Source organism: Larus michahellis, chromosome W (genome assembly GCF_964199755.1).
Source record: "Larus michahellis chromosome W, bLarMic1.1, whole genome shotgun sequence".
In the NCBI taxonomy this organism is placed as follows: domain Eukaryota; kingdom Metazoa; phylum Chordata; class Aves; order Charadriiformes; family Laridae; genus Larus; species Larus michahellis.
Genome location: NC_133929.1, coordinates 4,802,937 through 4,817,072, shown reverse-complemented (window position 1 = coordinate 4,817,072; position 14,136 = coordinate 4,802,937). Strand labels below are relative to the sequence as shown.

At 43.8% G+C, this 14,136-nt stretch overlaps 1 protein-coding gene across 2 annotated transcripts in view; it reads right to left on the bottom strand.

The window, feature by feature from the left end:
• The window catches only part of LOC141735419 (F-BAR domain only protein 2-like), a 169,494-nt gene that overhangs the window by 108,899 nt on the left and 46,459 nt on the right, over positions 1-14,136 (bottom strand). For both annotated transcript variants that reach the window (XM_074568123.1, XM_074568124.1), the window contains exons 6-7: positions 4,058-4,162; positions 1,330-1,428 (exon numbers count right to left, since the gene is read on the bottom strand). In XM_074568123.1, coding sequence (XP_074424224.1) covers positions 1,330-1,428; positions 4,058-4,162 — 204 coding nt within the window. The remainder of the gene's footprint in view (positions 1-1,329; positions 1,429-4,057; positions 4,163-14,136) is intronic.

Here is a 14,136-nt window from a genome sequence, read left to right as displayed (position 1 = left end):
TCAAAATACTTACCTCTAAAATAGGGCTTCCAAAAAACAACAGGTATTTTACTAAGGAAATCCCTTCTTTGTTTTAGTATTAGCAAGTGTGTGTATGATACAGGTACAAATGAGGAATGAAAGAATACAGCTTGGTGACGGGTCTAGGATTTATTTCCATTTCTTCCATCTAAACCACTTCTGTAATCCATAATTTTCTGAATTTGTCAGCAACATGTCCCACTATAATGTCAGGAAGACAAGCAGTCTCTTAAGCCAGCACCAGTTAAGGGTGTGAACTGTTACCACTTTATTATCACAGTTCCCACCTGCTTGAGTAAAAGCATTACTGTTGTAATGGTTTTTGGTCTGACAAAGGAACAACCACATGTTGTTAATAAGAAGTTTTTCCAACAAGGCAATATGTATATGCTTTAGAAATAAATAGCATGACCTGTGTGACCACCATTCATTATCAGAAAACCTCAAAACTGAAGAAAACAGTGACTCAAATTAAATGTATACAAATAGAACTACATTGCAGAACATCAAGAAATTAAGGACTACTTATAAGGATTATTAAACCAACTTGCATCTAAAGAAAAGATACTTTAAAAGCTTCTTTTAACACTGTTACTGAAGGTCTTTTGCTCATAAAAACCAAAGTGTATCAAAAATTTGGAAGCTTTTCAGACTGATATTAATTTCAAGTTTTACTTAAATAAAAGCACAAATATCCTGAAATGTGTGAAATGGGTGCTAATTAATATCTAGGGAACAGAACTTTGAAATACACTAATAATTCTCCAAATTGTCAAAATATTTTGTTTCCTGTTAACACAAAATTTAATGATTATTCAGATTTATTCTGTAAAATTTGTGATATTGAACTTATAAATACGACAGGAAGCAGCAAAAAATTCAGCTTATATTGAATTTAGATATTAAAAAGATTTCCAATACAATGAACAAAATTAGAGGATGATCCATTTAATAAAAAAAAATTCAGAGAGGCTTGAATAACAAAAGAGAATACACATACAGAAACATCATAAAAGACCAAACCAGCAATTTAGGAGATGTTCAAATCTCCATCAAGCATCTCATAAACAAGTTCAGTACTCACATAATGTTTGATATCTGTGGTAAAAAGAACCACATCTGCTTGAAAGTCTTTTGAATTCCGTGGATCATTTCTGTTTATTTCCTTCTACTCATACTGTTTTCAAAAGTTACCATCATTTGAAAGATGTGATCTTGTAATTACAACAAACACAGTAAGAAATGTTTCATTTAACAGTTAAGAAAAATATGTAGCATGATCCAAACAAACAATAATATAAAAATTACCTCTCCTATTTGTAAATGAATTTCTTTTATGGTATTTGACAATGATTCTATAATCTCTTTCATATGAAAAAGGTGTGTTTCTTCAATGTCTTGAAATTTCTGTAAACCAACACAAGCAATTATTCATAATGAAAATAATTCTTTAAATACTAAACCTTAAATTTTAATAATTAAATATACTAAACAGAAAAACAAAATTTTTTTTCAGATCTTGATTATGGTAATTATAGTGTTTAAGAAAGGAAGGTGCAGAATTCAGAGTTATGAAATAATGTACTTTATAATATCCTTTTGGAACCATTATCCAACTTTTTTACTCTTTAAACCTTCATCTATCTTGATTTTTTAAAAGTCTGATCTATTTCTACCAAAAGAAAATAGGGTTGGAGGGTGTTTAAAAAAATATCTTTTTGTCTGTGACTGAAGAGTTTCTTTTTTTTCATCTATTCCCAGGAATCCTATTTCAGATCTGTTTTGCATCACCCTCTCTTCCTGCCCGCAATATACACATGCTTTCTCTTTCTCTAGTTAAATCTATATCATTTGCTTCTTTAAATGTGATTCATCTGTTTGATCTTCAAACTCACTGTATAAAAGCTTTGCAGTTTGTCTGGAATTTGTCCTCTTGTTCCATCTTACTCAGGCTTCCACCTGACACCCATTTTAAAACCATTTCCAATGTCTCTAATGAACCCTTACTAGCCAAAGATCAGAACTAAAAATGTCCTAATTCTCCCCAACAGTCAACCATAATCATCCTGAAACGTGTGTTTAATCCTGCTCTGTCCTAGTTCTCTTCCTACTTCTGTAACTGTCCAAACTTTGGAGCACCGCTTAATCCTCTCTCCAATTTTTGCAGGGTTCTCTGAAGACCACCTCTCCACATTTCACACCTCCTGATACTCTGATTCACAAACAAGTACAACTCTATACAGACAAGTCAAATATCTCAACTTCTAAACTCTCAATCTTTCTTTTGCCATACTTATATGCCTCTCTAGCCATCAAGCAAGCAGACTAAAATGATTTTTTCCCCTCAAGCAGCCTTCCTCTTAATTACAGAGGATATGGACATCTTCCGTAGCCTATTCTATGACATTACTTCTTTTACTGACTGCCTAATTACATAAACTATATTATTTTGCTATGGTCAAATATGACAAAGGAAGCAGCATGGAAAGAGGACAACTGCTGGTTTCAACAACAATACTAATTTAAAACATATATTGAAAACACAGCTTCACACACCAGAGAGAAGTACAACAGGCCTTATAACCCAGACTACGGTACCCATTAATTTTCTCGGTGAGTTGTTTGGTTGGTTGGTTTATTTTAAATAAAGCCTTTTTATACCACTGAATAACTGCAATCATCACTGTCTTACACTATACAATAAAAAATACCCCCACATTTAAGAGTCACATATATTTTTTAAATGAGAGGAAAATAATGTACTTCAACTAAATTGAATTCAAACTGAAAAGAAAAGCATAGGGAGTACAGCTTCTCCAACCAGAACCTAGTTAGGATACTGCACAAAGGTGCTTACTGTGAACTCTTCAACGAAAGGATGTCAAGACTCTTAATGTAACAGTCACATTAAAGGCAGAATTTTGCAGTAGCATGCCTGAGCACTGTGTCACAAATGCCTGGACTGGAGGGGTAGGTGGGAGGGAAGCGTTTGGTACCCTTTCTGTAACAGCTGTGTTGAATATCTATACAGAGATGAACTAGATCAAGTTCTAATGAAGTTTTCAAAGTAGAAAAACAGTTTATAGTTTAGGACAGGGCAGTTTTTTACATGTCAGCCTACATAATCCCCATACCATAAAATCTTAATTTCCAAGGAGTTAAGGAAAACCCTAGCACTTTTTCACTTCTACATTAATAATACAAGTATGAATGATTCTCCCTAATAATTCGATCTATGCCTAAAAATTAATCTTTGAAACTAAGAAAGAGAACAAAGAATCTTCAACCGAAAAGAAAATTCCTATCTTATAAAAGCTTTACTAAACCAAGAAACATATAGAAATAAATATGCCAACCAGTCCTCAACTAAATATTACTACTAAAAGCAGAAACAGTGAGGTTTGCTTTTTGAAATCTGGGGTAGTGGAAAAAAGTCTGCTATCAACAGATTTGAAAAAGAAACTTTAAAACATAGCAAGCAGGAACATGTGCAATCATACAGAGAACTTGATATCCTCTGAAATACAGATTAAAACAGCTTTAAAAAAAATAGAAATTTGAATAGATGTAGGGGCTTTTGACCACCTCAGATAAACCCTGGAAAGACACTTGAACAAGCTGTTACTGAAGCGTTTTGCTAGAATGATAATGAAAAAACATGATGGATCCCAGTTTTAAAACTCCTATGAATGAGTTCTGGCTCTCCAGCAATTCACAGGATTTCCCACATGATCACAATGCATCTACAATACTTCCAAAAGTTCATTTTGTTTTCTTCCTAAAAAGTTCTTCAAAAGTCTTTTTAGAGTGCTAGCGTTCAACTGTGTCATTCAAGGACACTGCCATCACAACATATGTGGTCAATGTTTGCCCTTCAAACATATTACTTCTGATATTATTGTTCATATCAATTTCCAATGGAGATCATTCTATCTTGAACCAATTTTTCAAAAGCTTTGATTTCAGATATCTTCAGAGAGATAAAATAGAACATATTAATCTATTTTAAAGGAAATTAATTTAATATAACACTTACCTGTGCAGTTTCTGTCATCTTCTGTTCGAAAACAGATTTAACTGCAGCATATTTCTCCACATATAGTTTATAGGTATCTGTAGCTTTTTTTGATTTAACTGCTGCCTATAGATTAACACAAAAAAAAAAGTGTCAAATGTCATACATCCAATCTGATCCAAGGCTTTTAAAGTCACTATTAAAAGAAAGCCTAGGATAATCTATAAAAATATTCAGTGGCATATCAAAATATTTGTGTCATAACAAAATTTCACCACCAAATAACTCTAATTCAAGCCATTAGAGATTTCTCTTTAAAGCTACACATAAACCAGATAAAAAGGTAACAAAGCAATTACCTCATTTAAATCCCTTCCCCTTATCAGCAGTGACTAATTTATACTTATTTTGAAATAAATATTTTAAAATTTGTATTGATGAAGTTAACTAATTAGCTCGTGTCAAATATTTAGATCTGCAACAGAAAAGCAGGAAGAAAGCAGGGCTGGAATACAGAACAAACAGTTCTTAGTGCAATTCTAAAAGAGTTAATGGTATAAAACACAAGGTGGCACAGTTCTCAGAAGTGAATGAAGAAATATAAGGGAAGAGACATTCAAAAGTACAGGTGTTACGTCAATGGAAATTTTAAGATTAAGAGATATTTGAAAGTGAAGTTAATGCAGAATATACTGATGGCCAGATTTATGCAGCTCAGAGTTGTTTATAGTAGTCCTTTTTGGCTTTATAATTTATTGATTTGTTTCATTATTTTTTGCTAATAAATCAAAATGTTCTTTTTGTGGGCTTAATATTCTTAAAAGACAAAAAGAAATACAGGAGAAACAATATTACATGGAAAACAAAACTGAATGAAGTTATTGTTTTTGGTAAAGAAAAAGTTATTTTCAAAGTTTACAGCATGACAAACATATAATCATAGAATCGTCTAGGTTGGAAGGGACCTTTAAGATGAAATATTTCAAAACTGATATTCTTGCTATTTCCAAGTTAAAAGCCAGTTAAAATAAAAATTATTTGCCTTGAACATCAGCTTTTTTCTAGTTTCTGTGTTCAGCATGCCTACTTTATCTCATTGAAGTTTCCCATCAGTTGTAACTCAAAAGTATTTCTGAATTGTTAATGTCATCAGTAAAGACAGTTGTATATATACTATTTGTTCTAGTTCCGAATAGCTTTCCTCCCCTCTTTCAAATTAATTTCATCTGTCCCACAGTAAAAACAGAAACTATTTCTTACTTTCAATGACTTGTAAAGCTGACCAATATCTATAACTTTCAAATGAATTAATATTAAGATGCCCTCTGGAAAGATATAGTTCTATTCTGTGATTTCCAACAGAAAAATAACTGAAAATCATAAGTAACGGTACAGTGTTAGCACTTGTTCACCTGGGGAAACATCAACCAGGGCTTTAAAGGAAGAGGAATCAAAGCTACAGTTCTGTTTTTCACACTTACAGAGAAAACTTAAACAGCTCTTGCTCATGTAGTCCTCTGGGGAGGAATAACCCCCTGCACCAGGACAGGTTGGGGCCTGACCTGCTGGAGAGCAGCTCGGTGGAAAGAGACCTGGGAGTCCTGGTGGACAACAGGATGACCATGAGCCAGGAATGTGCCCTTGTGGCCAAGAAGGCCAATGGCATCCTGGGGTGCATCAAGAAGAGTGTGGCCAGCAGGTCGAGGGAGGTCATCCTCCCCCTCTACTCTGCACTGGTGAGGCCACACCTGGAGTACTGTGTCCAGTTCTGGGCTCCCTGGTTCAAGAGGGACAGGGAACTGCTGGAGAGGGTGCAGCAAAGGGCTACCAAGATGATTAGGGGACTAGAACATCTCTCTTATCATAGAATCATAGAATCTTCATGGTTGGAAAGGACCTTTGAGATCATCGAGTCCAACCAAACAACCTACAATCTCTGCCACTAGAGCATGCCCTGAAGTGCCACATCTAGACACTTCTTAAATACCTCCAGGGATGGTGACTCAACCCCCTCCCTGGGCAGGCTGTTCCAGCGCCTGACCACTCTTTCAGTAAAGTAATTCTTCCCAATATCTAATCTAAACCTCCCCTGCCGCAGCTTCAGACCATTTCCTCTGGTCCTGTCGTTATTCCCTTGGGAGAAGAGGCCACCACCCACCTCTCTCCACCCTCCTTTCAGGGAGTTGTAGAGAGCAATGAGGACTCCCCTCAGCCTCCTCTTCTCCAGGCTAAACATGCCCAGCTCCCTCAGCCTCTCCTCATATGACCTGGTCTCCAGACCCCTCACCAGCCTGGTAGCTCTCCTCTGGACACGCTCCAGCACCTCAATGTCCCTCCTGTACAGAGGGGCCCAGAACTGAACACAGCACTCGAGGTGAGGCCTCACCAGTGCCGAGTACAGAGGCACGATCACTTCCCTGCTCCTGCTGGCCACGCTATTCCTGATACAAGCCAGAATGCTGTTGGCCTTCTTGGCCCCCTGGGCACACTGCTGGCTCATGTTAAGCCAGCTGTCCACTAACACTCCCAGGTCCTTTTCTGCTGGGCAGCTTTCCAGCCACTCTGCCCCAAGCCTGTAGCGTTGCATGGGGTTGTTGTGACTGAAATGCAGGACCCGGCACTTGGCCTTATTAAACCTCATACAATTGGCCTTGGCCCATCGATCCAGCCTGTCCAGGTCCCTCTGTAGAGCCTTCCTACCCTCAAGCAGATCAACACTCCCACCTAGTTTGGTGTCATCTGCAAACTTACTGAGGGTGCACTCAATCCCCTCATCCAGATCATTGATAAAGATATTAAACAAAACCGGCCCCAAAACCGAGCCCTGAGGGACACCACTGGTGACCAGCCGCCAAGAGGATTTCACCCCATTAATCCCAACTCTCTGGGCACGGCCATCCAGCCAGTTTTTAGCCCAGCAAAGAGTACGCTTGTCTATGCCATGATTCACCAGCTTCTCCAGGAGAATGCTGTGGGGGACGGTGTCAAAGGCCTTACCAAAGTCCACATAGACAACGTCCACAGCCTTCCCCGCGTCCAGAAGGCGGGTCACATGGTCATAGAAAGAGATCAGGTTGGTTAAGCAGGACCTCCCTTTCCTAAACCTGTGCTGGCTGGCCCTGATCCCTTGGCTGCCCTGCACTTGCCGTGAGAGCTCACTCAAGATGATCCTCTCCATGATCTTCCCTGGTACCGAGGTCAGGCTGACAGGCCTGTAGTTTCCAGGATCCTCCTTCCGACCCTTCTTGTAGATGGGCGTCACATTAGCCACCCTCCAGTCATCTGGTACCTCCCCTGTTGACCAAGATTGTTGATAAATGATGGAGAGGGGCTTGGTGAGCTCTCCCGCCAGCTCCCTGAGTACTCTTGGGTGAATCCCATCCGGCCCCATCGACTTATGTGCATCTAGGTGCAGAAGCAGATCACTGACTACTTCCTCCTGGATTATGGGTGGGTTGTTCTGCTCTCCATCCTTATCTTCCAGCTCAGGAGGCTGAACCCCCTGGGGATAGCTGGTCTGACTATTGAAGACAGAGGCAAAGAAGGCATTAAGTATCTCAGCCTTCTCCTCGTCCTTGGTTGCAACTTTCCCCCCCGCATCCAGTAAGGGATGGAGATTCCCCCTGGCTCTCTTTCTGTTGATGTATTTATAAAAGCTTTTTTTGTTGTCCTTAATGTTAGTGGCCAAGTTGAGCTCCAGCTGGGCTTTTGCCTTCCTAATTTTCTCTCTGTATAACCTAACGAGATCTCTGTACTCCTCCTGAGTTGCCTGTCCCTTCTTCCAAAGGTGGTAAACCCTCCTTTTATTCCTAAGTCCCATCAGAAGTTCCTTATTCATCCAGACTGGCCATTTTCCCCGCCCTTTAGACTTGCGACACTTGGGCACAGCCTGCTCCTGGGCCTTTAAGGTTTCCTTCTTGAAGGGCGTCCAGCCTTCCTGGACCCCTTTGCCCTTCAGGACTGTCTCCCAAGGGACTCTCTCAACCAGTGTCCTGAACAGGCCAAAGTCCGCCCTCCGGAAGTCCAAGGTGGAGGTTTTGCTAACCCCCCTCCTTACATCACTATGAATTGAAAACTTGACCATTTCATGATCACTAAACCCAAGACGGCCTCCGACCACCACATCTCCCACTAGTCCTTCTCTGTTTGTGACCAGTAGGTCTAGCGAGGCACCTCCCCTGGTAGGCTCCCCTACCAGTTGTGTCAGGAAGTTCTCTTCCATGCACTCGAGGAACCTCCGAGCCTGCCTGCTCTCTGCTGTGTTGTATTTCCAGCAGATACCTGGCAGGTTGAAGTCCCCAAGCAGAACAAGGGCTGGCGATTCCGAGACTTCAGCCAGCCGCTTATAGAATACTTCATCTGTCTCCTCATCCTGGTTGGGTGGTCTGTAGCATACTCCCAGCACAAGATCTCCCTTATTTGCCTTCCCCTTCATCCTTACCCATAAACACTCGACTTTATCATCACTGGAATCTAGCTCCATACAACCAAAACATTCCCTAATGTACGGAGCCACACCCCCGCCTCTCCTTCCTTGCCTATCCCTTCTGAAGAGCTTATAGCCATTCATCGCAGCATGAGGAAACGCTGAGGGACTTGGGTCTTTTTAGTCTGGAGAAGAGAAGACTGAGGGAGGATCTCATCAGTGCTTATAAATCCTTAAAGGATGGGTGTCAGGAGGATGGGGCCAGATTCTTCTCAGTGCTGCTCAGTGACATGATGTCCTGGTTTGGGGTAGAGCAAAGACAACTTTCTGTTCAATGAGAGAGGCTCTTGCTTATACTTGTTGCTGTGGCAAACTGCTACCTAAATAACTTATCTAGTCAGCTTTATCACCTAATTCTTACTGATTTTACTTTAAATATTTTTAAAAGTTTGGTATTGATACAATATTTGAAGAAGGATGGTGTTTTTTTCTTCCATTCAGCATAAAAAAAATACCCACATATATTCAGTTGCAAATATTTTAATTTTAACTGGGGGGGAAATCACTTAAATGTAAAACACTGAAAAACAGAAAGAGAGGTGGCAGGACCTGCAATAACCAGTTAATAACTCCCCACCCCAGCCTGCTCTCACACCTATATACTGAGTGAGGCATCACATAGCTAGTTTGGGTCAGCTGTGTCCTGTCCCAGCTCCTTGTGAAAATTACCCTATCCCTGCCAGAACCAGGACAGTCATGAATGATTTTCTCTTTTTAGCTACTGAATTTCTGTGCCCTCTTCTCATATGTGGAAAACTGTGTGTGTGTTTGTCCACTACACAGTTTACCCAGAAGGTAGGTACCTTTGAAGGCCAAATGAGAAGACTCAGCTGTGCTCACCTTAAAAAAAAAAAAGTTTGTTTTCATTAATTTGTTCTGATGTCATTGTTAGTGGTTGTTGGTAATTTATTAAGTTGTTGCTCTTATTGTTGCATTTTTCTTAAAAATTTAATAAAGAAGAAACCAGAATTTTTATTGTAGCACAGGCAACAATGGAAAGCCAGAATCCTTGCTGTCTCCTTAACCCTCCAATAAAACAATGATCTGCAGATGGCAATTATTATATATGCTGTACCATATATAATATGCTTGCCGAGGAGACCAGCTCCAGTGCAGGTAAGTCTGCACTGGAGAAGGGAATCTCGGCAAAAAGAGCCGGCAATGGTCTCCTTTGGGGGCTTTTTGAAGCCGGGAAAAGTGGCCGGCCCGGGCCGGTGCCTGGCAGCTCTAGGGGGCGGAGCCAGCACTCCCGGCGGCAGATCTAAACGAGGCGTAAATTCCCCTCCCGCCCCCCCATAAAAGAAGCCTTTCGGAGCACTGCAACTAGGTCACTGCACACTGAGTAAGCAAGCAGCAAGTGGGTGTCAGCCAGGGTGTTACTTGGAAGCACCACGACAAGGGTAGTCATCACCCTCTTGGAAGGAGCTTAGCTATGGTCTCCACCCAGCAGAAGGTCATGCTCTCAACCTTAGCCAGAATGGATGTGGGAACCCAGACAGAGCTCCCACAGAAACATGCAGCCGTCCAGGTCACAGGCTGCAGGGAGTGCCAGAGCCTTTCACCGGCAATGGGAGGCAGTTATGAGAACTGCTGTGTGCGTTGTGAACAGGTGAACGGTCTGCTCAGCCTGGTGGCAGAGCTGCGAGAGGAAGTTGAAAGGTTAAGGAGCATTAGGGAGGCTGAAGAAGAAATAGACTGGTGGAGCCAGGCTCTGCCCTCCTTGAAGCAGAAACGGGAGCACCTAATGGAAAGTAACCAAGATCAAGGGGCCCCTGTCCCCTGCCCCTGTCAGGCAGAAGCCTAAATGAAAAGAGTGAATGGAGGCAAGTTCATGGTCGGGGCAGCGGGCAAACTCCCTCCTTGCCCACCTCGCCCCCCCCCCCGGTACCTCTGAACAACAGATATGAGGTTCTGGTTGAGGAAGGCCAGTCAAATGAGGATGTGGATGATGGCCAATCTACACTAGAGACATCTCCACAGTCAGAAAGGCATACCCCGTGTATCACAACCACACCCACAAGGAAGAAAAGAAGGGTTATAGTCATTGGTGACTCCCTCCTGAGGGGAACAGAGGGTCCAATATGCCAGGTAGACCCTCCTCATAGGGAAGTCTGCTGTCTTCCCGGAGCCTGGGTTAAGGACATAACTAGGAAACTCCCTAGTTTGATACGGTCCTCGGACTATTACCCATTACTGACTTTCCATGTAGGTGGAGATGAAGCTACAACTCACAGACCAAGAACAATCAAAGGGGACTTCAGGGCCTTGGGAAGGTTGGTAAAGGAGTCTGGGGCACAAGTTATTTTCTCCTCGCTCCTTCCGGTTGCAGGCAGTGACACTGGAAGGAACAGACGCATCCAATCCATTAATACATGGCTCCGTGGCTGGCGTCGCCACCACAATTTTGGGTTTTTTTGACAACGGGAAGGCCTACGCGGCACTGGGCTTGCTGATGTCAAATGGGAAACGCCTTTCTCAAAGGGGGAAGAGGGTCTTTGCCCAAGAGATTGCGGGGCTGATCGACAGGGCTTTAAACTAGATGTGAAGGGGGAGGGGGATGATAATATCAGGCTTGTCTGTGACAAGCTGTGGGATAACCAACAGCTCAAAGGCTCTTGTCCTGCTGGGGGATTTCAACCACCCCGACATCTGCTGGAAAAGTAACACAGTGAGCTGTAGACAATCCAGGAGGTTCCTGGAGTGCCTTGATGATAACTTCCTAAGACAGGAAATAGACAGCCCTACCCGAGGGGATGCCATACTGGACCTGATAGTCACCAATGCCAGTGAGCTCATTGGGGATGTCATGATTGGAGGCAGCCTGGGCTGCAGTGACCACGCACTGGTGGAGTTCACGGTCCTGAGGGATATGTGCCAGATGAGGAGCCTAGTCAGGACCCTGGATTTTAGGAAAGCAAACCTCCACCTCTTCAAGGAGTGAGTCAATAGGACCCCCTGGGAAGCGGTCCTCAGGGACAAGGTAGCAGAACAGAGCTGGCAGATCTTCAAGGATGCTTTCCAGAAAGCACAAGAGCCCTCAAGGATCAGTGCTGGGACCGGTCTTGTTTAACATCTTCATCAGCGACATGGACAGTGGCATAGAGTGCACCCTTAGCAAGTTTGCCGACGACACCAAGCTGTGTGGGGCGGCTGACATGCTGGAGGGAAGAGATGCCATGCAGAGGGACCTTGACAGGCTGGAGAGGTGGGCCCATGCCAACCTCATGAAGTTCAACAAGACCAAGTGCAAGCTCCTCCATCTGGGTCGGGGCAATCCCAAGCACCGATATAGGCTGGGCAGTGACTGGCTTGAGAGCAGCCCTGAAGAAAAGGACTTGGGGGTGCTGGTGGACGAGAGGCTCAACATTATCACCCTCTACAACTACCTGAAAGGAGGTTGCAGAGAGATGGGGGCTGACTTCTTCTCCCTGGTGACAAGTGATAGGACAAGAGGAAACGGGTTCAAGTTACATCAGGGGAGGTTTAGATTGGATATTAGGAAACATTTTTTCACTGAAAGGGTTATTAAACATTGGAATAGGCTGCCCAGGGAGGTGGTGGATTCACCATCCCTGGAGGTGTTTAAAAAAAGGGTAGATGTGGTACTTAGGGACATGGTTTAGAAGTGGTTTTTGTCAGGGTAGGTTAATGGTTGGACTTGATGATCTCAAAGGTCCCTTCCAACCTCAGCAATTCTATGATTCTATGAGCCGTCAGTGTGCACTAGCAGCCCAGAAAGCCAATCATATCCTGGGCTGCATCAGGAGAAGCGTGGCCAGCAGGTCGAGGGAGATGATTCTCCGCTTCTACTCCACTCTCGTGAGACCCCACCTGGAGTACTGCGTCCAATTCTGGAGCCCCTACTACAAGAAAGATATGGATGTGCTGGAACGTGTCCAGAGAAGGGCAACGAGGATGATCAGAGGGCTGGAGCACCTCTCCTATGAGGACAGAGTGAGAGAGTTGGGGTTGTTCAGTCCGGAGAAAAGAAGGCTCCGAGGAGACCTAATAGTGGCCTACCAGTATCTTAAGGGAGCCTACAAGAAAGCTGGGGAGGGACTTTTTAGGATGTCAGGTAATGGTAGGACTAGAAGGAATGGATTAAAACTAGAGATGGGTCTATTCAGATTGGACGTTAGGAAGAAGTTCTTCACCATGAGGGTGGTGAGACACTGGAACAGGCTGCCCAGAGAGGTGGTGGAAGCCCCATCCCTGGAAGTTTTTAAGGCCAGGCTGGATGGGGCTCTGAGCAACCTGCTCTAGTGGGAGATGTCCCTGCCCATGGCAGGGGGGTTTGACTAGATGATCTTTAAGGTCCCTTCCAACCCTAACAATTCTATGATTCTCGATTCCCAGGTGTAAGAAATCAAGCAAGACAGGGAAGAGACCAGCATGGCTGAGCTGGGATCTGCTGGTTAAACTAAAAGGCAAGAAGGAACTGCACAGGCAGTTCAAGCAGCATCAGGCATCCTGGGAAGAGTATAGGGATGCTGCCCGGGTATGTAGGGATGAGGTCAGGAAGGCCAAGGCGCGGCTGGAGCTGAACTTGGCAAGGGATGCTAAGAATAACAAGAAGGGCTTCTACAGGGATGTCAGCCAGAAAAGGAAGGCCAAAGAAAGCGTACCCTCCCTGGTGACCAAGAATGGCAAACTGGTAACAACAGACGAGGAGAAGGCTGAGGTTCTCAACAACTTTTTTGCCTTGGTCTTTACTGCCAGCCTCTCTCCTCACACTTCCCGGGTTGAAGGACGGCAAGAAGGGGACCTGGGGGACAAAGTCCCTCCTACTGTAAGTGAAAACGATGTTCATGACCACCTGAGGAACCTGAACATACACAAGTCTATGGGACCTGATGAGATGCACCCCAGAGTCCTGAGGGAATTGGCTGATGCAGTTGCCAAGCCACTCTCCATGATATTTGAAAAGTCGTGGCAGTCAGGTGAAGTCCCTGGTGACTGGAAAAGGGAAACATCGCACCCATTTTTAAAAAGGGTAGAAAGGAGGACCCTGGGAACTACCGCCCTGTCAGCCTCACCTCTGTGCCTGGGAAGATCATGGAACAGATCCTCCTAGAAGCTAAGCTAAGGCACATGGAGGACAGGGAGGTGATTCGAGACGGCCAGCATGGCTTCACCAGGGGCAAGTCCTGTCTGACCAACCTGGTGGCCTTCTACAATGGAGTGACTGCATCAGTGGACAAGGGGAGAGCTACGGATATCGTCTATCTGGACTTCTGCAAGGCCTTTGACATGCGCCCCACCCCACCCCCAACATCCTTCTCTCTAAGTTGGAGAGATACGGATTTGATGGGAGGACTGTTCAGTGGATAAGGAACTGGCTGGATGGTCGCATCCAGAGGGTAGTGGTCAATGGCTCAACGTCCAGATGGAGAGGGGTGACAAGTGGTGTCCCTCAGGGATCCGTACTGGGACCGCTGCTGTTCAACATCTTCATCAATGACATAGACAGTGGGATCAAGTGCCCCCTCAGCAAGCTTGCCGATGACGCTAAGATGAGTGGTGCGGTCGACATGCCAGAGGGATGGGATGTCATCCAGAGGGACCTGGACGAGCTGGAGAGGTGGGCCTGAGCAAACCTTATGAAGTTCAACAG